Source organism: Lycorma delicatula, chromosome 3, assembly GCF_047948215.1.
Source record: "Lycorma delicatula isolate Av1 chromosome 3, ASM4794821v1, whole genome shotgun sequence".
Taxonomy (NCBI): domain Eukaryota; kingdom Metazoa; phylum Arthropoda; class Insecta; order Hemiptera; family Fulgoridae; genus Lycorma; species Lycorma delicatula.
In genome coordinates, this window is record NC_134457.1 from 159,456,338 (window position 1) to 159,483,647 (window position 27,310).

General features: G+C 29.6%; 2 protein-coding genes across 4 annotated transcripts in view; one reads left to right on the forward strand and one right to left on the reverse strand.

Moving 5' to 3' along the window:
- Window positions 1-18,323, reverse strand: part of Sec24CD (COPII coat complex component secretory 24CD) — a 71,175-nt gene extending 52,852 nt beyond the window's left edge. The window contains exons 1-2 of one of the 3 annotated variants that reach the window (XM_075360875.1): window positions 18,183-18,269; window positions 10,249-10,291 (exon numbers count right to left, since the gene is read on the reverse strand). Coding sequence is in view for 1 of the 3 variants with exons in the window: in XM_075360873.1 (XP_075216988.1) it covers window positions 7,443-7,514 (72 nt within the window). In the remaining 2 variants the exon portion in view is untranslated. Of the gene's footprint in view, window positions 1-7,442; window positions 7,530-10,248; window positions 10,292-18,182 lie in introns of those variants that run through there. The other 2 variants (XM_075360874.1, XM_075360873.1) reach the window with 2 other exon arrangements.
- Window positions 18,324-18,683: 360 nt separating this feature from the next.
- On the forward strand, window positions 18,684-26,218 carry LOC142322143 (B-cell receptor-associated protein 31). Its single transcript, XM_075360876.1, has 2 exons — window positions 18,684-19,492; window positions 23,804-26,218. Exon 1 carries the CDS (start codon window positions 18,802-18,804, stop codon window positions 19,489-19,491), a length of 690 nt encoding a protein of 229 aa, XP_075216991.1. The 5' UTR covers window positions 18,684-18,801; the 3' UTR covers window position 19,492; window positions 23,804-26,218.
- Window positions 26,219-27,310: the final 1,092 nt, after the last annotated feature.

Below are 27,310 nucleotides of genomic sequence, written 5' to 3' on the forward strand. Positions count from 1 at the left end.
ACCATGAAAAAGTTACTATTTTTCTTCATTCATTTTAAAATGTAAAATAAAATTAGCTAACTGTTTTAAATAATAATTATCTCTTTAAATTTATGAATTAATGTATTATGTTGATTCATTTTGTTTATAAGTAGTCTCTTATTTTGACTTCTGGTAGTTATTTGAAAAATCTGACATCAAATATAAACATTTAACCATTTAAAAAATTATCAGACGGAACAATGGGACATGTAGCATTTCAAAATTATGCTTGGAGTAGTGCTTGCTAAACAGTGTTAACAAGAATAAAGAAATAAACTAAATTTAATTTTTTTTAGAAAAATTATTTGCCTAACACAATTTTTTTTTAATTTAATTTTAAGAAGACACTCCCTCTATAACTAAACAATTTATTTTTATCTTATCATCTTGGTAAAGCTAATTTCTATGTGATTTTAAAAAATAGAAATTGTGTTATAAACAATGAAATTTTTAATTTTTTAATATCACAGTTAACAGAATTTCTTTAATTGATTTAAAAATAACAAATTATGTAGTTTAGTCATTTAATACAGTATATGCAGTGATATGCACATACAACCTTACATTTTTAAATAAAAATCGATTTCACTATAATAAAAAAGCTCTTCTTTGAAATATGTAGCAATAAGTACAGCCAGATGATGTATTATATGCAATAACAATGTAAACAAAATTTCTTGCACAATAAATTTAAATGCACATCTCCAACAAAAGTGAACAACAGTTTCCATCTGTTTTCAGAGAAAAAACAGACCTCAATAAAAATAAAAAAAATAGTTATGTAACAAAAGTTCTATAAGAACCTTTACAGTATATCTAAGAATTCCTCAACTTTGCTTACATTGAATAATAACCATTGCAACTGTATAAATATCACACAGCAATACATATCCTTTTAACTAAGAATAACATACAACCAACATATACCAAAAATACATTCATTTTAACAGCTCACATGACAAATGTTCATTATTTTTTTTTTTTAATGAACATGGAAAGTGTTTAAATATGACATAGTATGTGGCAGTGTCTCGGCCTTTCACCTGGAGGTCCTGGGTTTGAATCCCGGTGGCATGGCATTTTTCAAACACGCTACAAAGCATTCATCTCATCCTCAGCGGAAAAAAAGTTGCTTAACTGCAGACCCAGAGGTTAAAAAAAGTACATGGAAAAAGTAAAATAAAAATTAAATATAATCAAAATGACCATGAACCATGAAGACGACCCTTTACAGTTTTTTTTTAGATTCTGGTTAAACAGCAAAACAAAATAAAATTCATGTCATTATTTGTTTTTATAAAGTATTTAGATATATATTATAAATTTTCTGTTCTATTAATGATATTTTAATATTAGTAAAATCAAAATGTAATAATAATAATAATATCAATATCTTAAATGATTAAACATTTTTATTTTACCAACTGTTGTAGTGTGAAGCAGAAGACACACATTTCTATAAAACACAAATTCAATCAATATGATAATTTGTTACATGATGGAAATTAAATGGATTTTTTACATATGGATTTGTCTTTAAACATCGGGAATATTTTAATCTACATCATGAAATTGTTGACCTCAATGGCAAAGCATATACGCTTATCATTAGAAAGATTCTAAATTTGAAAACCTGGTTAGGCTGAGCATTTTCAGTCATGCACTATTAGACAGATTGATTCCACACACATATTTGACTAATTTAATACAGGTGGGCAAACATGGTAGCAACGATGTGAGCTGGCGCACAGTATACTTATACAAGCATCACTCCCACCGTGCAGTTCTCTCACCATAGCGGCGCTACAGCCCCATCATTCTCAGGCTCAAATAAAAGAGCATGCATGAGAGTGAATTTTCAATTAATCGTCGACCACCACCTGGAGGGGCCCAAGAAGAAGATGGAATAAGACAGAAGAAGTTCCCTGGCCACCTCAACATGGGACCTCCCGGCGGATGCCAACATCCCCACTGGAATCAGGCCTGGCCTGCCAACTGGACACGGATGCTACTTTCCCGCTCCAGCTCGTCAGACTTCAATCATCCTGGCCAGTGGACTCAGCAGCAGTAGCCGGCCTAGCATGGGATTGCTTGGGGAGAATCGCCTCGGCCGCACTAGCGAAGGACGACCAACCCGACACTGTGGGCCACCACTGCCGCACTGTAGTGAGAACTGAACTGCTGCTGAGGGAAAGCCTGGTCTGACTTCATTGGACGAGCCGCAACTCCCTGACTGCGGGTCGGGGAGCTGCTGGCTGGAGACCCAGCAGCTCTTTACAGAGCTAACGCAAAAAACAGCCCTTTTCAGGGCCACCACAAGGTTATGAATCATGAGCCAGCCATTGAAGCCATTTTACGACAACAGCCCTTCTCGGGGCTACCATAAGGTTAGTAAATGCTATGTGCCATCGAAGACAATCGGCGACAATATATATATATATATATATATATATATATATATATATATATACACACAGTATATGGGTGAAGATAGAGCTTATGATGAATGTATGATAAATATTTTAGATGGTAGGACTCGTTTTGCTTGCCCATGACATGTTAGTTATCCTCATGGTTGTAAAAACATTAAATATTTTACAGATACTCATTAAAGAAAAAAATTAGTCATTCTACTTCAAGTAAAAGGATTAATTTTTTTCTATAATGAATATCTTTAATACTTAACCCCCCAAGGGGGCTACTGCCTCGATATATATCTTAAAAGCTTCTCTGGGATAACATGAATGTATTGTTTTTCATGTGATGCTGTTGCAAACTGACAAAGAAAACCATCACAAACTTTCCCATTTATGTTTTTTTTTATATGTACATATTTTTTTTAGTACCTACTCCCAAATACAAGCATCTCTTGCCAGGCTTACTAGTTAGAGTTAAGTAGTTTCTTCAAAGTCAAATATACTTTCACGAAATCAAATACATATGGGTTTAAATGCCAATCCTACCAAAATGCAGCTGCTATTTAGTTATACAAATGATACCTTCACTCTGATCACTGTAGTACCTAAATATACAGTGAACACCATTACTCTTAGAGCAGAATATTAAACTGGAATCTTTTGTACCTTATATGCTTTACATATTTCAATTTAAAATGAAAGATTGGGACAGGTTACGTAAATCACTAGTGTCCTTTCATTTAGAAAACCATACAATATATATATAAAACTTGTCTTTACAAGCTAAGAGAAATGGATACTCTTTAATACCATTTAGTAACAACTACTCCTCGATCAGGAAATAATACATTTTAAAGAATATGAATTAATAGAAACAAAAAAGTTTAATTAAAATTAGTCAAGTATAAGTAATCAACAAAACAAATATAGACAAAACTACTGTAATGAATGAATTCTATTTTATTCATTAAATAATAATAATAATAGTAATAATAACTATAATAATAATTTTTTTATTCGTTAAATACTAACAGTTTTATCAAAGATAAACAGTATAAAAAATAAGTTACAAGAATATTAAAAATTCAAATAACACTAACAAAATACATATTTCAGAAAATGTATTTTTTTTTTAAAAAAGAGAATTTTGTACAACAGTGTCCTCTATATATATTAATACAAATGATTACATAACAAAAGCAGCCAGTATCTAGTATTAAATAAACACATAACAATACAATAACAGAATGACAACAGTACTAAATGTAAAATATTTGATCAATTATACCAAGTAAAAACTAAGTTTGATAATGCAATATAATACTGTAACACACAACAGAAGATTTATCAGTCAAATGTTTTAACAATTAACCTTTAGTAACACAGAGCATATGAAAGCAATTGACCAACATGAAGATAAACCAATAGTACAAGCAAAAATGAACAAATAAAAAGAATGACTCAACAACAATATTTTATTAGATTTTTCAGGTCAAAAACCATAAGAAATCACTAATTCTGCCCCTTAATTAATGTCCTAAAAATTTCAGTACAACCTCATTTCACTGGGGTAGCTGAAATCCAAGCTAAATCTTTCACTATCCGTAAATCGCAAATGAAGCATTTTAAAACATATGGTAATGAAAGTTTTGGGAGAACTTCGTGATACACTGAGTATATATATATATATATTGTTTTTTAAGATAAAATAGAGTACATAATGAATGAAATATAACTTCATGTAAGTCCTTGTTAATGATAAATATTTTTATATTCTTCAATTTTTATAGTTAACATATCAAAATAATAATAAAAATTAAATAAATTAAAAGAAAATTATATATTAATAATAATTAAATGCTTTACAAAAACTGAAGCAAAATGTTTTTCTGTAATTTTGTTAATTTGTCAACAAAAACGTAAAAGAGGGACATTTTTAGCTAATTTTATATTTCACATAATTTCTCAAATAACTATTCATGACAGTGAGACAATTTAAATTTTTTATATATAAAATTACATCTAAAATCATAAATTTTGTCAAATGAATTGCATTCGTAAAAGTGAAGTATGGTGCACACAATTAAAATAAAAGCTTGTGTTGGAGAAGGTCGAGACTGCAATACTACAAAACCTGAAAACATTTACACCCACATAATAGGAAAATGTTGTAAATGTTGTACATTTATTTATGCAAGTTAATTTATAACAGTTTTCATATTTTATTAGTTATAATTCATTATTATGTAATTAGTATTAATAATCAATAAATGAAGATTGTAAAAACAAAAAATTTAACTTGGGTACATTTTTAACTACAAAAATCACAACTAGTGCTTGAATGTATATTGTATTTGTAATTATACTAAACTAGATGTACAATTATTATTGCAAAATTCTTTTTTCTACAATATTTAGACTTTAAAATTATTTTTTATATGTCTGTTTTCATTGTTGATTGTACTATCATTAACACTTACTTGAAATTTCCATTATAAGTCCAGTTCCTGTTCAAGTTCACGATCTTCTCTGTCATCATTGGAACAGTCACTTTCACTACCACTGTCTAATGTACAATAATTTATCCATCATTTCGACGATTAGTGGTTCCACCTTCTTACACTCAAATCCAGCTATTTTTACATGTTTGCAATATGGTTTCCAAACATCCTTATTCCTTTCATTCATTTTTTCCTCAGCTAATTTTTTAATATCTGACATTAAAAATGTTGTGTTATTATTAATATATTTTTTCATAGTTGAACATACCATCTCGATCAGATTTAAATCGGGATGGAAAGATACTTTATTTTTGAATCTCTATGCGATTTAATTATGTCAAAAAATTATAATATTAACATTGCTTTATTAAACTGAATATTCTTCTTTTCTAACCAATTAATCATGCCACTTTTCCTACCATTTGAATTTGGAGACTTCTCTAGATGTGAACTGTGGTATGGCGCATTACCGATAACAACCACTGACTGGGGGGCGGAAGACCAGGAATTAATTTTTCAGATGCACATTTCATGAAACTGTTGTACTGACGCTTTCGTGATAGTCGCCGCTTTTTGAACTCGTTTTCCAAATCAACATGGCATTCGGAATGAACCCTACTTCTCCTCCAGCGTGGATTACGATTAACCGAACACCTTCACTAATTGGGACTTTTACTCCTGTACACTGTCATCCGATCATGATTTTGTCATCAAATGGGACGTTAAAATATACGATTCGTCCAAATAAACAACTGAAGAATTTTCTTTTCGGAAATCGGTCATTTTTCTTAAATATTCTATCCTCTTCCACCGAATGTTTTTTCTCTATCAAAAGTTTCCTATTATCATCAGTATTGCAGCACTTAAACCGTAACTCTTTCAGCAATGATGATAGATTAGTTATAGAACCTTTAAATTGAAAACTCTTGGAAGTTCTTCACGTAATTATTTAATATAGGCAGTTCATTATATTTTGCGTGTAACTTGTTAACTGTTCGTCTTGAACAAAACTGTTTAATCCACTAACTGGTTTTGAACGTTGTTTATAATTTTTTAGTGTGCTGAATGATCACGACTACAGTTTAGGTTTCTTTCTTCACATTTTTGAATGTGTATTAAATTTTGTCATCTAATTTTCATAACTTTGTAGCTTCTTCATAAAATCGTGTACAATATTAACTATTTTACGAGCTTGACTACGAAATTTTATTTTATTCTTAATTATGGATTTAATTCTGCTATTGGGAAACAATTCACTAATAAAAACATAGAATTCATTAAGAACACATTACAGAAGGAAACAATTATAAAGTTCGTACCGGGACACGCCAAGAATTAAACTAAATCAATTTATTGAAAATGAAAAGTAAACATTAGTATTGAATATTAATCAACAATGCGAAAAAAGATTACTTGGTTATATATACGTATAAAATGACTAAGCTATTAATAAATTATTATAATTTTTAGGGTACAGGCCTACATGATGATTTTTCTATAATCATTGATGCTAATACCCATTACAAGTCATATAAATAAACCTTTATTCGTATAAAGTGGTCATTCATTTTATGACTCTCTTAATAGAGGGACTGTAATAATTACCCTATTAATACAAGTACAAATTATTAGTTTTTGTACTATATAGTAAGAAATATTTATAAGCAAGCTGAATATTAATAAAGAAATTATTGTCTAATAAATGTTAATGGTAGAAAAAATTTTATGAAAACACACTGAATTGTGGAATACACTGTTTCCGAATGAGCCTAATATTACGAGAAAAAAGTAATAATGCCAAAAAACATGTTTCTTTTTTCCATTTGCATAGTGACTGTCTGCAAGCTTTTATTTTCACTGTACGCACTGTTTCAATTTAAAGGGAAAACGTTTGTCTGGGTTAGACCGATGTTTATACTTTTCTTTTTCATTATTTTAACCAGAAGAGTACATACGTACATTTAGCTGAAATTTCCTGAAACACCTTTTATTTGTATGTGTGTATATATATATATATATATATATATATATATATATATATATATGTGAGTGTGTGTGTGTATGTAATGCTTCAGAAATTGATTCGGGATATTAATATAAGAAAATGGTTCCAGTGAATATAAAACCAGAAGTATGACTAACAGAAGCGTTCACTTTTTCTGCAAGGATAAAATGAAGCAATACTGGACTTCTTGAGATCAAAATTAAGGGCGATTTCATGGTTTTAAATAAGTCTTTTGACCAGAAAAATTGGACAAAATAAGTACCAGAATTCAATCCTGATCTTTAATGAAACCCCCACAAGAAAAAATCTAGCGCGGTCAAATCTGAGGAGCAAGTAACTGCACCTTCACAACCAATCTACCGACCTAGGAATCTAGTATAAAGAAAATTTTGGACTTCTAGGCGGTAGCAAGGTGGAAATAACAGTATCCGTATCCCTAGATAAATATAGTTATGGGTTTAGAATACATTTTGGACATTAATACATATTTGTACTTACAAATGATTTATCCAATGGATCAATTCCACAAACGTGTTGGGTAGCAACTCGGGAGTTATAGTTCAAAAACATTCTCCAATTTTTCTTTTTCTTAACAATTTTTACTTATTCCATATCAATGATGAGATACATAGGCCCTGATTATTTCCCACAACGAGTTGTTGGGTGTGGTAAGGTTTAAGCTTCATGGAAGCCAATGGGGCAAATGGGACTGGTGATGCTTATGAATACATCCAACTGTTCATTTAGGAATCGTTAATGAACAAAATGGCCTTCCAACAAGACAAGTTCCACGATATCCTTTCTTCAATTTGAGGTATAACCATCTTTCCAACAACTGCAAATGAGAATTACCATTCAGAAACTTAAAAAAAAAAATATGCTTGAATAGCGAGGTCATCCTGACCCCTATTGCGACATGTAGGGGCTGCTTCCCAATTTACACACAAAATAATCTCTGAACTTCTTAGTCCAGAAAATCACATTCTTGGAAAACTGCAAATTCATAGAAAACAACGCTTGTGTTTTGTTTTAAGGGCTTTTTCATGTCTCCATCTGATAATTTATTCATAAAAGTTGATCAAAACTACCGTATTTATTCGATTACCCCCAAATAAGCCCCGCACCTCGATTTTCCCGACCGAAAATCTATTAAAAAAAATCGAGTATATACCGGTATTTTAAAATGCAATATTTTTCGTAAATACGAAAATATTCAGAAAGTAAAGCATATAATTCGTTCATTTAAATTACAATAGTAATATTACATTAATAATTAATTACCGTAAGTACTAGTTTAGTTCAGAATCAGCAGGCCAATAAAACGAAAAGAAAGTATCACGTTGAAAAGGATAATTTCAATAAACTTTTTAATAGGGATTTTATTTTTAATTAATCACTGTCACTGTCAATGTCTGTAGAAGAGTTACCGATAGTCTCCACGTCGCTCTGCCAAAGGTGATCGTCTTCACTAGAATCAGGTTCATTAGATATTCTGCATTTTTTAAAATTTTCCTTACTAATTCCGTGGAAATACCTTCCCAAGCATCTTTTACCCAAACACAAATCCGGTTAAAATCTGGGCGTTTGATTCTTCCTGTAGGCGTGAGAAAGAAATTTTCATCAGCCATCCATTTTCTGCACAGTTGTTTTAATGCAGATTTGAACGGTTTATTAATGCAGACATCTAGTGGTTGGAATAGAGATGGTCAATCCCCCTGGAATTATTACTTGGTCTGTCATACCCTTTTTTTGAATGTCTTTCATTTTATCAGTCGTATGCCCCCGATAACTATCCATTACTAGCATACCGGTATTTTTTTTATTAAGTAAATCTCCTGATAGCTTTTGCCATATACACCTGATCCGATCTAAAATTAAGGTTTCGTACATCCAACCTGATTTCTGTGCTCTGATAATAACTCCATTTACCTGTACGGTAGGAAGAGTTTTTCTTTTAAAAACAATCTACGGAGGTAATTTTGATCCATCAGAAGTAATGCAAAGCATAACCTTTGTTTTTCATTACCACCAGTGCGAATCGTAACACTTTTTTCACCTTTTTTGTTTACGGTTTTGTCAAATGGCATTTCAAAATATACGGGGGTTTGATCAGCGTTTCCTATTTGAGAAGGCAAATAGCCATTATCTTTTCTAAGATTTATGATGTATTTGTGAAAATGTAATATTTTTTGTTCATAAGCGTCTGGAAGTCGTTGAGAAATGGTCGTCTTTCGTCTTATTGACAAATCAGTTCGTGCAAAAAATCGTGTTATCCATCCACGGCTTGCTTTAAAATCAACTTTATTTAATGATTTAGCGATTTCACGAGCATATGACTGACACATTTCTGTTGTGACAGAATAAGGTACTCGAATAAATACGGTATTTCATTAACATCATTTTTAATATGATCATGCACTATACCACGATCTGTTAAGTTTGATTACTCGTTTACAATGAGATTTAATAGGTGACTGTTCAACTGAGTAGGTTGATTGTGACATGTCTGCACCCACACTTTCTTTTGTTCATGTGGCCTGTCTAACATTGCCAGAAACAAACACGTGTTCTCTAAATCAAGCATTTTTGCTTTACAAGACAGATCAGTGCTAAAGAGTTTGCAATATGCACTCATTATTTTAAAATTTGGTTGCTCCATTTGTCATCGTTTGTACACTCGAATACATGTCACCAAAATTACTCAGCACTGTAATCGAGTCAGCTCAAATCAAACACACAAACAAGTAAGCGAGAGAGTAGGAATACCAATCACAGTAAAGAAATCTTAGGAACTGAACACAACATTCAAATCAATAGCAATATGTTAATTGGGGGGAAAGGTGTGGCAACTCTATGATACACTATACAATTGTATTTCTGCTTTCACATAAGTTTTCTATCAGCTGTAAAACTGATTAAAAATAAATTTGTACAATAACTTACTTGTACTATTCTTTTTGATATTTTAACAAATTCTTTTTATACTACCACTTTACCTACTTGCCTTTTTTATAACTGAAGTTTTAAACAAAGCATTTATTGTTGTTAAAATATATACTGTCACAATTATTTTTTATTGATATTTTAACTGGAAATATTTAGAATACCTCTAAGTAAACTGTATTTTAAATTAAACTTTGCGTAGAGAAAAGTTGTATTTGTTCTTTTTATAATGCTACAATTAATGTTAGCAGTAATGTCATCATTTAAATACTAACAGATGAAGATGTGAAACACAATGTAGAATAATTATAAAAAACCTAATAGAAACATCTACATAATTCAGAAAAAAACAAATACTCACAAAGTAATATATTCGCAGTGATACATTGGCATCAGTCAATCACCTTATGAAAAGACAAAACTAAAGTAGGAAAAATTTTCTTACTATTCATAAACAAGATATACTACAAATTAATAATTTATAATTGTTTACAACTGAACAAAAACACAATAATAAAGAGCATTACTTGACCTAAAAAAAAAAAAGAGAGAGAGAGAGAAAGCTGCAACAGATAAAACAGAATAGATCCTTTTTTTCAACCACCCCAAGCTCACATAATACAAAGCTGTTAAGAATCACCAATCACAGATTATTCAACACATCCAGGTCTTCTAAGAATAACATAAAAGAATTAAGAGTATAAAATCTTTTTTTTATCCTCCGGATCCACTGTTAGGCATTCTTCAGAGGATGAAGATGAATGATTTGTAGCGTGTGTGAAAATTCCATGCCTGACAAGGATTTGAACCCAGGACCTCCAGATGAAAGGCTGAGATGCTACCACTCACGCCACGGTGGCCAACCAAAAAAAAAAAAAAATGCTTAGCACCTATAAATGTAACATTCAGAAATTCACTCTAGCATAAATAAAAACAGAATCAAAGCTAATAGTATATAGATAACAATTCAAAAAGGTCACAAATTTAATAAAAGGTGAATATAATGTACTTTTCAAGACAAAAAACAAACTACTACCCAAAACATAATGCCTAAAAATACAAAAACTAAACTGCTATAACTACAAGTTCAGCATCACTTGAATTCCTTGGCAAACTCACATTTATTCTTTTGTAATTTCTTCAATAAATGTCTTTTTTAATTTAGGTAAAACAACAATTTAGTGTTTCACTTAAAAAGTTATATTCAGTATTTAGTAGTCTTTTTCTGGCCATTCTATATGCTTAATCTAATATGTTTTCAGTCCCACAAAAATTCTAATTTGAGGTACTTTAGCTGTTATATAGCTGTCCATAAATATTCATGCATTTAAAACCAGATTACACTGTTTTATTAAGTGTTGTGTGTTACTCTAAAAAACGTTCATTTTACAAATAACAGTCAGCATTACTTTGTCATGTAATGCTTGATATCAAACAGTAAAAGAATGATTTCTTAAAAATTATGTAAAACAATAAATTAAGGCCAAATGAGCTGTATTCCCTTTTCATTTTTATGTATAAGTAAACCTGAACACTCGCTCGCTCTCTCTCTCTCTCCCTTTCTGTCCCTCAAGCACACATGCATGCATGTGCATAAATGTATTTATTCACCCACCTGAATGTATGTGTATGTATGCATGCACATAAAATATATAAATACAAGCAAGCACACACAAACACTTGTGTGTATATATATATATATATATATATATAAATTTTTTTTTTTAAATCCCACATTTGAGATGGAAGCAGGTTTTGTTCTAAAATTTGTCTTCTATCTCACCAAAATTTCCCTTCAAAGACCCTTTTAAATCACAGAATTAATAATATTATGGGTATATACGGAGTGATTCATGTGGTGTTACTGGTGCTTTCTGAGCTCATTCCACTAGCAAAATTAAAAAAATGTTCATACAAACCTGGGTCCAGGAAATGCTTTGTTAGGAAGTTACGGCTAGCGAAAGAGTTTGCTCTGATTCCTGGGCAAGGAGTGAAACAAAACCATACTGAATTTCTAGCAATTCAAATTAGAGGGGTAAACTTTATGGTTTCTTATGATTTTTGATCTGACAAATTGAATAAAATAGTTTCTAGAATTATATTCCAGTAGTTTTCATAATATACAATGTAAAACAAAAATATTTGTAATCTAAAAAAAATTTTTTTTTTTTTAATTTTTAATACAAAAACTTGTTAATTGCTAATAAATGCATAACATTTATTATCAAAACTAGTAGGTAATTTAATTCTGAGAAAATTGATGTAAAGCAGACCAATAAAAGACACATATAATTTCTACAAATTTGATTTTATTACTAACACTCTATGAAAACAAAGGGATTATATGTACAAAGCAAGTATGCTTTTCTACAAAGTTCAATTATATAAAAAATAGAGTTGTATTAAAAATCAAAATAAAATTTAAAAAAAGAAGAAAAAATGACTAAATGTTATTCAGACAATAAACATTATTTATCTTTCTCGAATTCACTGTCAAATTGAAAATTTGAGAAATTATGATTTTGTAAGTTGGTAACAGAAATCAGCTGGACGATAATGCATTTTATGATATGAAATCAGTGCATTGCATGTTCTGCATTACTGTTCTAAATTGTTGCCAGTACAGTGTGGTTTAATCAAGTGTATGTGTGTTTTAATTGGTATCACTGCAGCAATGCCTTTGTTATTTACGAATGAGGAAAACACCAACATGATTTTTATCTTGGGAGTGTGTGATGGAAATGCAACTGCTGCTGCTGAATAGCAGACATTTTTCTAACCACAGACTACCAAATCCTGAAACAATTAGCAAAACAATCCATACACTGTGAGAAACGGGTACAATTCCCAGCATTAGTACTCACCATGACCGTTTTGCCCATAATTATGCTAATATTGATGAAACCATTCTCAAAGCAACTCAACGCAGTCCAGGTATTAGTATATGAAATCTTTCCCAGCGGTTTGTCATTTCCCAGTCTACAGTGTGATGCACACTTCGTAACAACAAGCTGTATCCTTAACATAACCAATGAGTACAAACTCTTCAATCAAGAGATTTTCTTCTTCGTTGGCAATATCACAACTAGCTGAATATGAACCATCACTTGCATAACTTCATTTTATTTACTTAAGAGACTCAGTTTATTTGAGATGGTAACAATAACCTTCACAACGAACACACTTGGCCAGAAGTCAATCCACACATGACAGTAGGTCGTAATTTCCAACATTGTTTTAGCATCAATGTGTGGTTTACGAAATAGCTAACTTGACCGTTCTTTCTCCCAGAACGTCTAAATTCAGACATTTACTTGCATTCCTTAAAGAGCAATTGCCGCTACTATTAGATGTTCCATAAGCATCAAGATACCGCATGTACTTCAGCATAATGGTGCACCTCCCCACTTCTAACATGCCATTTTGGTACATTTAAATGAGCAATTTCCACAGTAATGGATTTTTTTTTTTCCCCTGTTTAGCCTCCGGTAACTACCGCTTAGATAATTCTTCAGAGGATGAATGAGGATGATATGTATGAGTGTAAATGACCATTCCTGAGATGTGTGGTTAATTGAAACCCAACCACCAAAGAACACCGGTATCCACAATCTAGTATTCAAATCCATGTAAAAATAACTGGCTTTACTAGGATTTGAACGCTGTAACTCTCGACTTCCAAACAGCTGATTTGGGAAGATGCGTTAACCACTAGACCAACCTGGTGGGTTCCACACTAATGGATTGGCCACGACGGGCCAACACTCCTGGCCACCAAGACAACCTGATCTTAACACCATTCGGTTTTTATATGTGGGGTTGGATGAAAAGTAGTGTACAATAGAAAAGTTAGCTAATTGTTCGTATTATAGATGCTGCTGCATAAATTAACAAGTCATGTAGAATTTTAAAGAGCAATACTAGCAACCCAAAAACATGCAGCCAGTCAAATGTAGTGAAGTAGAAAAACAATTTTTTTTAAATTTGTATATTTTATTAAACATATAAATTGCATTTTTATTTTCTTATCATTGTATAGATTGTACATTAACTTCATTTTCTGTATTTGATAAAATTTAAAAGTTATCATACAGAAAGTATTAATACGAAGTGTTAAAATCAAATCTCTTGAACTTTTACTTGTTTTTTTATTGGACTATTTTACATCAATTTTCTCAGAATTAAATTCTATACGCATTTTTATAATATATTTTATGCATCTATTAGTTATTAAACAAGTTTTTGTATTACAAATGTAAAAAAAAAACATGTTTTTAGATAATAAACATTTCTGTTTTACACTGTGTATTATGAAAACTAGTAATGATAAAGTTTTGGAAACCATTTTATTCAATTTGTTAGGTCAAATCCATAAGAAACCAATAAGCTTATCCCAATTCCTAGAATTTCAATTATTTATTTCTCACTCTATGGCCAGGAATCAGAGTGAAAACTTTTGGTAGCTCTCTTAAATTCAGATCTCAGTATTGTTTCTCCCCTTTCATCCTCGTTGACTTCCTCTTATTCTCCATAACACCATTTTCTAATTCATTTCCTCTATATATAACTCTTCAATACATTCCACCCACCTATCGACTTTGCCTTTCATATTATAAATCGGTGTACCATCTTTGTTTATCATATTATTAGATTTTAATTTATGTACCCTAACATTTTCCTTAACTTTCCTGTATGCTCCGTCTATTTTATCAGTGTTCATTTGCCTTTCCACTTCTCAACACTTTTCTTTAATCCACTCTTCTTTCGCTAGTTTGCACTTCCTGTTTATAGTATTTCTTAATAGTCGATAGGTCCTTTTACTTTCTTCATCACTAGCATTCTTATATTTTCTATGTTCATCAATCAGCTGCAATATATAGTCTGAAATCCAAGGTTTTCTACCAGTTCTCTGTGTTCCACCTAAGTTCGCTTCTGCTGATTTAAGAATTTCCTTTTTAACATTCTCCCATTCTTCTTCTACATTTGCTACTTTATCTTTTTTACTCAGAACTCTTGCAATGTACTCCTCAAAAATCTTCTTTACCTCCTCTTCATCAACCTTCTCTAAATTCCACCGATTCATGACACCTTTTCTTCAGGTTTTTAAACCCCAAACTACATTTCATTATCACTAAATTATGGTCGCTATCAACATCTGCTCCAGTTTTGCAGTCGACGGGTTGATTTCTAAATCTTTGCTTAACTATGATATAATCTATCTGATACCTTACAGTATCACCTGGCTTTTTCCACGTGTATATTCTTCTATTATGATTTTAAACTGGGTGTTGGCAATTATTAAATTATAGTTCGTGCAAAACTCTGTAAGTCTGTCCCCTCTTTCATAACTTTTGCCCAGCCCATATTCACCCACTATATTTCCTTCCTTGCCTTTTCCAATGCTTGTATTCCAATCTCCAACTATTATTAAATTTTCATCTCCTTTTTATGTGTTTAATTGTACACTCTACCTCATCGTTATCATGGGCGCTTGTAGGCATAGAGACGTTAACGATTGTTGTTGGTTTAGGTTTCGATTTTATCCTTATTACAATGATTCTATCGCTATGCATTTTGAAATATTCTACTCTCTTCCCTATCTTCTTACGAATCTTACTCCTGCCTGCCCATTATTTGACGCTGAGTTAATTATTTTAAAATCACCTGAACAAAAGTCGTTTTCCACTTCCCAACGAACCTCGCTAATTCCTACACTACATTTATCCTATCAATTTCCCTCCTTAAATTTTCTAACCTACCAACCTTTTTTAGACTTCCAACATTCACGCTCCGACTCGTAGAATGTTATTTTTTAATTTTCTAGTGACCCCTTCCTTAGTAGTTCCCACCCGGAGATCCGAATGGGGGACTAGTTTACCTCTGGAATATTTTACCAAGGAAGGCACCTCCATTATGGCTAAACGAAAATGCAGAGAGCTATATTTTCTTGGAAAAAAGCAGCTGTAGTTTTCCATTGCTTTCAGCTGCGCAGTACTCAGAGGACCGAGTGATGCTGATATGGCCGTTTAAGTCGTCCTGACCTACGCCCTTAACAACTACTGAAAGAGCTGCTGCCCTCTTCCAGGAATCATTTCTTAGTCTGGCTCTCAACAGATACCTCTCCGATATGGTTGCACCTTCGGTCCAGCTACTCTGTATCACTGAGCACTCAACTCCCTCACCAACAGTAAGGTCTCATGATTCATAGAGGGAGGAAATGGTGGTAATAAAGTAAATAATCCAACATTCTCTACCTTTGTTTCTAAGAGTCTCACTCTCAACCTCTATCTCTTGTTTGTATAGCAAATAGAATTTAAATTTGACTGGGAATACATCAAAAAATAAAGAAGTGCACTTACTGGAGAACCCTTTAACAGAAATGATTACATGATTTGTAAACATACACCGTATTTTGTTCATTCAGTTAGATAATATGTATAGGTTTGAGAGATTAAGTATGGTTATATTAGTTCCTAACTTAAAAAAGGGCTTTCAGCAGACAGTAGTACGTATTCTTAGATGATTTTTTTTTTAAATCTTTTATATTATCTTGAAGTTTTGTAAATTAATTAGTGCCCCATATATGATGTGATTTCATGAAATACTTTAAATTTTGTTACAATCCTTAGGCAAATATTAACATATGCCTTAATTTATTAAGTTTCAACGGTTCATAAACCGAGGAAAACTTCATTGCTTAATGTTTAGCACTTATAGAATAATTATATATCATAAACATGACAAAACAAGACTATAAAATAATGAAATTAATTTGTAATTCAATCATAAATTCTCAGTTACAACCAGCTACTGAATTATAAACATACTTTCAACACATGATTTATATTATTAATAGGAACTTCCTACAAATTATGATTAACTTATTTCTGTATCTTTACCATTAAATAATGTTTGCAGTTGATTACACTTATTTTAAAATTCTATAAATAATAATTTTGTTATTTAACAAATATTTTATTTTCCCTCAGATTTTATGAGCAAACAAAAAATCTGAGTTGATAAGAGACTGTCACTAATCCACGCAAATGCTGCTAATTTGTGGGGCAGGCTGCCAAACTGCCCCTATAATCACGGGGTTACCTGTAAATAAGGTGTATCAAATATTCACAGACCCGGGTGACAGCACCATGCTGCAAGAATATGAAACTGGGATACTGCTAATTTAACCTTTGCCCAAAGAATAAACAACAACAATAATGAATTTTGGAGTTACAGCATCATGTAATATCTTTGTAATAATTCTATACTGATATAGAATTATTACAAAGCTGACTGTTCTGAAGGTTGGGTGAATGTCAAGTAATATACAAGTACGACACTATTACTGTATTTAATGATAAACTGTTGACAATTTCAACATCTCAATAAAATTGTTTCCTATAATAGTTACACTAGCTGTGCCAGTGGTTCTCGAGAATAACAACAATCAAACTTATATATAAAAATAAAAAAATTGACCTGGATAACATATTCCCAACAGGCTAAATAGCAAATAATCCTCTACAATACTTGAATATATTATGTTGACAAAATAAAAATATATACAATGAAATAAAAATGATATAAATTAATAATTATTTTATATATATATATATATATATATATATATATATGAGCCTGCACATCTATGCTCAATTTCATCTATCAGTAAACTAAAAACAAGCATACTTATAAGTAAATATTTTACATATTACAAACATTTTAATAAAAATTTATATAAACTACTTACTACTTTAATTAAAAAAAGAATTTTAAAATAACTAAAAAACAAATTCTACCACTTCTGGACTTCAAAACAGGCAAAATAAAATTAAGTTGTAAAAACAATAATTATATATTAATAGTTTAAATTAGCAATATAATTGGGATAACATATGTGGCTTTCATTATAATAACTCAAATTAAATAAATACTTTACATAAAAACTGTACACGTATATACTACCAATTCATGATTATTAACATCACTTATGGCTAAAAAAATAATAGATTTTAAGGTCATGAAAGAAAATAACAAAACCTAACCTGAGTAACTTAAACGTAACACGACAAATTAAGCAGGGAAAACTCATACACACTATGACGAAATGCTTAGCATAAAAATTCTGTCCTAAATACTTTATCAAAACATTTCTCAAATTTAAACTATAGAATTAAAAAACTGTCAAAGTATGCTGTCAGATCAAGAATGCCACATTATTAACCACTTACAAATATTTATGACTAAGATATGAACAATGGTAATAATCAAATGAAAATTAAATAATAAACGTACCGAAATTATAAACAAATGAAAATTTAATGTAACACACAATCAATACGAAAAATATACATCACGGAGTTGAACACTATATTCATCAGCTGCTGCCTTGCCACGTAAGGCTGTTCCGCACATGCGCAGTAAAAGACACGTCAAAATTTACCCCTCTACTTTTTAAATGACAGTGATACAAACTATAAAAAGTTATTTGACTACATGAATAAAAAAGTTAAGGGATCCAAAAATTTGTTTAATAATTATAGAAAAGGTCAAATCACCTTTAAATATTCATATTTGCTATAAAATTAGTGTAAAGCTACTAAACCTTAAATGTTACTCGTTAAAATGAATAAAACTGAAGATTAAGTACCGTTTGTGATGAGGTTCTTTTTTTAATATCGAAAATAATATTTTTAATACGTTTTTTTCGTAAACTGATATACTGTAAAATGTTTGCTTTAAAATATTAAATCACCGAATATGGGAAAATATTGGTTGAATCATACTAGTGGTATGGTAATGGTGTTATATTTCTGAACTGTTATGTACTTAGAGTCGAGTCATCCGTTGTGATTGCGTTGTGCGTTAAGAAAGATTGTGTACTATTAAGTTTTAGGTACACTTAATATTCAATATGAGTTTACAGTGGACATTGATAGCTGGTTTTCTATACTTTGAAATTATTGTTGTTCTTTTGCTGGTTCTGCCAGTTACATCTCCAAAGAGATGGCAAAAAATTTTCAGGTCTAGGTTTGTTCAGACATTTAGCAGTCAAGCTTCATGGTATTTCGCATTTATTCTTTTTATACTAATTCTATTTTTACTCGATGCAATTCGAGAAATGAGGAAATATTCAAGTCCTGAACTTTCAGATTCACATGCACACCTTGATGCTGAAATGCAGGTTAACATGAGATTGTTTCGTGCCCAAAGGAATTTTTACATTTCTGGATTCGCATTGTTTTTAAGTCTTGTTATACGTAGATTAGTTTCACTGATTACCACTCAGGCTACATTGTTGGCCCAAAGTGAAGCCGCAATGGCCCAAGCTAAATCTGCTACTACTGCTGCCAGAGATTTAATGGCCCAAAAGGGCTCTGGCGAAGCTGCCCAAAATAGTACCAATGAAGCCCATGATAAAGAAATTAATGATCTGAAAGAAAAATTGCGTAAGGTTGAAAAAGATTTGACTCATGAAAAGAAAGATAAGGAAGCTATGAAAAGTCAGTCTGAAAGTTTGAAAACAGAGTACGATAGGCTGCTAGAAGAACATAGACTTCTACAATTAAAAGTTTCAAAGGAAGGGGATAAGAAAGAAGATTGAGGTATGTATAATCTAATTTTTTTATTAGTCTAAATATTTTGTAATCATTGGTTTTATCACCTCACCTCGTACATTTTAATTTAAATATAAGGTTAGCTCTTGTGATATGTGCATATAAAATACAGGATTATTTTCATTTCTTACATTAGAAGTGTAAGCGAATATGTAATTGTTTGATTTTCCCTAATTAAATCATATAGTTATTAATACTATTTCTTTTTAAAAAGAATGATGTTGGACAAAAGAGTTCCAATTCCAAACCTGAATACAAATTTATTGGATATTTATATTATTAATTTTCCTCAAGTTTTAATACTTACAAAATTGTAAAGAGTTTTGCTTTAAAATAAAAATGAGTAAAAAATAGTCTAGCAAACTACTTCTTTCTAGCAGGAGATTATAATTTATCAGAATTTATTTTCTGCTTCATTATTCTCTGTTAAATTTACAGAGACATACTTTGTTATAATGTATGTGTAGAAAATTAGAATACAAACGTAGTTTAGAAAATTTTAGACAGGTCACATATATCTTATTTGCTGATATTTATATCATGTTTGAAATGGTAAACGTATCTGCATTTAAAATTTCTTTGAACTATTTTTTTCTCTAATCCAATTTCCACATAAATATTCCTGTGAAACAGAGATTTATACAAAAGTGTTAGAATTAGAAGTAAATTAAAAAATTGAAGACTAAATGAAATATTAATTTTTATTAGTAAATTAATACAAGTTGTTATTCTACTTGTCAGTAATTGGTTGCATTTTAAATTTGATACGTGTATCCGATACTTGTTCCGTAAAGATTTGGATTGACTGTTTTAATAGATTGCTATATATTGTGCAATGACATTTATTTTTTGGTTTAGTTTTAAATTCAATTTAAAAATGTTTCCCTTCCTTAACTTTTTCTTGCTAACGGTCAAAAAATAATTGACTTATTTAAAATTGTTAAAGCAGGTCATGGGAATATTACAGAAATGTTAAAATGATTCTATGTTTAATTTTTGTTTAAATTACATCAAATTAATCAAACAACTTTCTCGGTTTCAGCCTTTACGTTTTATAAAGTTACAAAGTTTTATCCAAAGAAATCTTGTTTTGTCAAGCATACAGATCTTACCTGAAGTGCAAATTATGTTCAGTAGGGCCTTACGATGTAAAGATTTGTTGCTAGTTGATATTTAGGAGGGTATATTTAAAATAAAATAAAAAATGCACTACCTGTAAAAGGTAGTGTATATTTATTGTTGTCAACATTGTGCAATGTTTGGTTTTCTAAAAACATATCAAAAAAGCTTTATGCTCTTAATAAGTGGAGCCCGATTGATTTGCTTTTAATAGCTTTTTTATTTGCGATTTAATTTTAATTTAAAAAAAAACCCAAAAATACAATAACTTTTAATTTCTTTGTATAGTAGATAAAATTAAAACACTAATTGTACAAATAGAACAGGTGGTGATTTAATATAAATACTAGTTCATTTATCTGATCTTTTAGTAAATGAGTAAAATAATTACAATTTTACTTAAACAATGAATAAACAGATAAGTAAGATTAAGAACAGTAATTTTATTTATTAATTCCTAATAATTATGCATTCATATCTAATCAAGAATATTTTCATTTCCATATATTTTGTAGAAATCATGCTTTTTTGTTACTTTAATCTATTTTCAAGCAAAAAAAATCTAGAATTTTTGTGTAGTTTCTTTTTAAATTTATAATATTTATATCTACAGATATGAATTATTGTAAAAGAATTTGTAAATATTATTAAAAAACTATTTATATTTAAAATCAATTTGATTAATATTAAAACATGTTTCCAAACACAAATTACAACTCATAAGCTGATGAAATGTGTTTGATTAGATGTGTAACTACTACAAAGGTGCCACCGATTTAGCTTAAATGACATTCTTATTCACAATATTTCATATTTATTTATTCATTCATATTTATCACTACAGGTAATCATTAATTAATTAATGATTACATTTACTGCATCATATTTTTTATGAGCTAAGCCTTACATATCCTCTGATCATTTAATTTTTTTGCACAGTTTTCCTTTTTTCCAATCCTGTTTTAAATTATCTTTGTTTAATGAATGTTAATTTTTATAAATACTTGGTTCCTTATTTTATTATCTTCAAGAAAGGTTTTTACACTATTTTTTATGATTGTATTATTTTGAGCACATACTAAAACATAAACATAAAAAATTGTTCTCTCAAAAAAATTGACCATTTATAAAAAATTTTATGAGGACTCAATAACATTGTCTGGTACTTGCGTATTAATGCCACTACTGCTACGGCTGCTGTTTAGGTTATGTTGACTTCGTGTACTGACAAATCGTACGTATATCAAAATAACCTAACTAAATATAACCTACGCTCGCTAACCTCTTATAGTTAACATTAAATATGCATAATATATAAGTTGTATATAACTTATAACCTTAATGTTGTAATAATGTAACCTTAATGTTATAGCACCGAAATCCAATTAATGTTAATCCACCGAAATCTGATTGACTACTTTGTTTTTAAATAAAGCTGTAGCTGCGGTGGCGTTAATACGTAAGAGGTTAGCGAGCGTAGGTAAGTACCCATTGTCTGTTTATATGTTTAGTATTTGGGTTGTTGTAGTGTTAGGTTTTTTGACAGAAATTCACAAATTGTTATTGTACTTAATATCTCCAACTGTGCTTTGCAGCCCAAATTCTGACTTTTTGTACAATCTAATATCACATTTTAATAAGATACTCATTATTACCATTTTTAATATCATGATCTACTTTATTCTTTCATTTGGTTAACATGTCATATAAATATATATTTGGAAATATGTGAAAAATTGACTAATGTTTCTTACTTTTTTAACTTCTCATAGTTGCGTAAGGTACAGTTTGAGATTACATTTTTCAATTTGGATAATAATTCACCTATTTTCTTCTAAATAATATTGCTGAAGTAAAACAGTAGTTTACCCTCACTTTCCTTTAACTATTAGGTAAATGAGTGGTTCAATTTGCGTACTGTTTATGTAGGCAAATTGAACTTCAAGGAGTATCATGTGCTGCTATCTGTAGCACACACCTGCCATTCCTGATTTACTCATATATACGAGGTGCGACAATAAAGTAATGAGACTGATGTGAAAAAAATGTTGCTTACCGTTTTAGTCATATTTAGTGTTGTCTCCTTCAAAGTAGTTCCCCTCTGATTTCACACACTTATTCCAGCATTTCTGGAACTCATCTTCTGTAATATCCTCCAAGACCCTCATCACAGCTTTTTGGACATCTAGTGTTGTTATGAAGTCTTTCTAAAATTTCTTTGTAGAAATATTGGGTAACTGTTTGTCCAGGAGGCACCCATTCTTTATGAACAATTCCCTTGGAATCGAAGAAGCACACAAGCATGCATTTCACTTTTGACTTTGACATGTAAGCTTTTTTTGGTCTGGGTGATCCCTTTGAGCACCATTGCGAACTTTGGCGTTTTGTCTCTGGATCGTATTGAAAAAACCAACCTTCATCACCAGTGATAACACGAGACTCAACAAATCTGAATTGATTTCCGTTTGCTCTAACAGATCGTCTGCCACATTTTTCTGTGTTTCTCGCTGTTGTGTGAGATTTTTAGGGACCATTTTTGCACAAATGTTTCTCATACCAAGATCTTCAGTTAATATTAGACGAACCGTTTCTCGATTGATGTTGAGTTCTGCAATCATTTTCACGGATAATCTTCGATCAGATCGTACGATTTCACGCACCCTGGTCAAGTTGACATTTGTCCGTGAGGTTGATGGTCGTCCACTGCGGCCTTCATCTTCAACATTCGTTCTGCCTTCACTAAAAATTTTATACCACCGAAAAACTGGAGCTCTTGACATAACCTCCTCTCCAAAAGCCTTCTGAAGCTTAACATAAATTGTCATCGCGTTTTCACCCAATTTAACGCAAAAAGAAATGGGATACCCTTGCGCAATATTTTGCAGTTTCATTTCTGTGATGAGAGACACAATCACGTGTTCACTTATTACAGCACAACTCACGACTGAGCAGTTGCATTAATGTGCCGCTTGGACTAGAAGTAGCTTATAGACCAAGGTCAAAGATGGTGTGCATACGCAAGCTGCTCATTACTTTTATTGTCGCACCTCGTATAATGATTTACATACAATTATATTTTTTTAATTTGATTAAATTGTGTATTTATGACACTGTGTTTGCATTTGTATGACCAGTTGAAAATTTCAGTTGTAATTTATATTTGTTTTACTTTTTTCACAGAGTATTAAGCTTTAAAAATCAAGAATTTAAAGCTACCAACACCAAATCAGATCTATGGTTTGAAAATGATTAATAAATTGTTTATACAACAATATTCATATATATTATATTAATTTCTGCTTTGTTATATTTAAAAGTTGTTAGATAATACTAACATAATTTGTGTAATATATAGAATGTATTTAAGAATTGTAAGACTGTTATGTTATCAGACAATTTAAAATATATAGTTTGCATTTTATTTATTTTTGGATTAATTGAATTGTAATTTTGAACATTATTTAATATTAATGTTCTGTTAAAAAAAAATTGTTTATTTAAATTATTCACTTTGTATTAATATTTTAGAATAAATTGTTGACTCTTTTAACCTGCTATTTGAAATTTTGTAATTTATAGTAAATTTTCATTTGAATTGGCAAATTTTAAAGTATGCCGAATGAGTTTTTTTTCTAGATGTAGAGTTTTATGGGGTATCTTTACAACACCCAATTTACTTTCATTTGAATACGTGTTTTAGTATATATTAACAGACTTAAAAATTTGCCAATAATTTTTTTTTTGTTGCTATTTTTAATAATGAATATTTCAGTATTGGGCATGAAATACAATTATCTAGTCTTGTTTAATTTGTACTGTTATCAGCTACTTTTGTGTAGAATCAAGCAGAGTGCCTTCCATTTTCTCAGACTGGATTATGTCAGCTTTCATCCTGATCATATGCGTTCATTAAATTCATGTTAACTTAGAATGCTCATGCCAATTATTTCTGATTTTAAATTCTTTACACTTGCATGTTCTGTTTGTATCAGTGTTATTATTTTCATAGTACTAGACAATTTAAGATTTGTACTAGATATCCTTTCCTAATTCTGGTAAAATGTATAAATTAGTAGGAATTGTAAAATTAATATTGTGTTCTTAAAAATTAATTAATGCTGTACTTGCAGGCATTTATTTTTTATGTTTTTATAGTATTAGTATAAAAAAAATCTCATTTAGTTGTATGAGTAAACTTAAGCATTAAATTCAAATTCTTAATTCAGTAAATCAATTGCTTTGTCATAATAGTAAACTTTTATTTTTAATGATATTAAAAAAGGGTAATTTTTAATCAAAACTGTAGGTTATAATTAATGAAAATATTTTTAAAAAAATGATTGAGCTACGTGAAACATTATTAGCATTTAAATACTTTATTTTTTATTATTCAGGTTGTACTATTATTAGCCACATTATTTTTATGATTTTTATTGTAAAAAGTAGCATTATTAGTTAAGAAATCTGTGTAATTTATCAAATTTTATTATTGTTGTTTTCTTTATCTATATATTTCACTAATACTAGGTTAAGAATTTAAATAATTTTCATGGTAATATATTAGAATTAAACATTTTAATTTCTTATTAGTTAAAATATTATTATATACTGGATTGTTATTATTTTTTAGTTTCTAGTTAATGGGATTAAGACAAAAAAATTTGCTTCAATTATACATTAATTCTGTGAAAGTTGAAAATAACATCTAATGATTTGTAAATAACATGAATTTAATATGAGTTGAAAATAACATGTAATTTTTTTATATATATAAATTAATTACATGTTATTAGTTACATTACATATTAACTTAACATTTCATGTTAATTAATATGTGTTATTTATTATGTATATATACATACATACATACACACCACACATACTTTTTATTAAAATTTTAATGTAAAAATTATTTTATCTAATACTTTCTTTTTATGTTATTTACAAATGCTTCACAATATTTGATGGAAGAATTCATAATTGCCATCTTCTGTCAACGAAAATTATTATTTAATGCACTAAAAGTTTTATATGTTTAACCTTTCAGTGTCTGACTCTAGTCTGTGCTAGCATTCTTTAAGTGAAAATTGAAGTCTACAGTATATTGTAGCAGTCTACACCTAGTGGTTTAAAATTGTTTTATATGTATACACGTCACTAACAGTATAAACAATTTATTTATGGTTTTATCAAAAAAGGTAAATTTTATTTTAATCTGCAATCAAACTGGATAATTGCCACAGACATCAATCTGTTTTCAAAATAGCACCAGATTCTGTATTTTTTTTAAGATTAACTGAAACAAGTTTTATACAAATGGAAATTTTCTCTAATTCATTAAACATTTTTAACCATATTTGGGAAACTGAGAGATCTTCCTCAAGTAACATGCAGTTGGTTTTACTTAATCTGTTATTTATAAAATTTGGTTCAGTTCATTTTTAAAATCTTATAAAGAATTTTCAATATTGACTTTCATACCAAACAAAATCTTTGTTTTTTTTTTAAGGTTAATTTTTGGGGTGTAATGTATTGTACATATTTATTCTGAATGTTACTTAAATAAACTTTAAAATAATTGTTTTTATTTTTTCATTTAAGTGTATTTAATTCAATTTAAGATATTTTTCCTATTGTGTAGAATTAAACACATGTACTACATTTTCCATTTGCTCTTACTGTAATAAATATTTATGATAAAATTATTTTTTTTTTACAGTTAAATTTTTCAGAAGCTTTTATGTTGCATTATAAATATTTTTTTATACCATCAAAAAGAATTAATTGCATCTCAACCAATGAATTACATTAAAATGATTTTGGTTGTTTAATGTCTATAATATATATACACACTTTATTTAAATTTTAATGTAAAAATTATTTTATCTATTTTTACAAAATTTTTTTTTGTATTATTTGCAAATGCTTCAGTATTTGAGGAAGAATTCATAACTGCCATCTTCTAATAAAAATAACATTGAACATTAAAGATAAAATAAAAAATAATTTAAATGATTTTTTTTTAAGTCGAAAATTATTTAATGCATTAAAAAAGTCTTGTATGTTTAACCTTCTTGTGTCCAACTGTGATGTTTGCTAGCATCCTTAGTGAAGATTGAAGCATACAACATATTGTAGCAGTCTACACCTAGCGATTTAGAATTTTTATATATATATATATATATACAGGTTGTTTCTAAAATAGGTCACCAAACTCCACAGTGGTTTTCTTATATTAAAATAAAGAAAAAAATTCCATAAACATTTGACTGGAAATGTTTTGTTTTCTTGCTAGCTACCATTTTGTTTGTTTTTTTTTCAGTAAATTTTTATCTCCAAAATGGTTTGACTAATTATATTTGAAATTTTGATTTTTTTTTTAAATAAACATCATTATCTAATAGTACTTTTTAAAATGGCAGCCATTTAAAATTTTTAAATCCAAATAACGCAAAAACTATAAATTTTATTTAAAAACCACAAGAGTCAAAAAGGGTTTTATTTTTTAATTTTAAACTAATTAGCATACTTGGTTCTTTTACTTGCTTCATAAAATAAAGTTATTGACGTTTCTGATATATCATTATTTGCATAACAGGTTGTTCAAACTGACGTACAACAAAACTTCATTTTTGTGATTTTATTATCATCTGTTGTTAAAAATAAAAAATAAGAGACATTAAAATC

Bases quoted from the DNA above. Each gene is read 5' to 3' on its own strand.
- LOC142322143 (XM_075360876.1), top strand. From the start codon at position 18,802: ATGAGTTTACAGTGGACATTGATAGCTGGTTTTCTATACTTTGAAATT.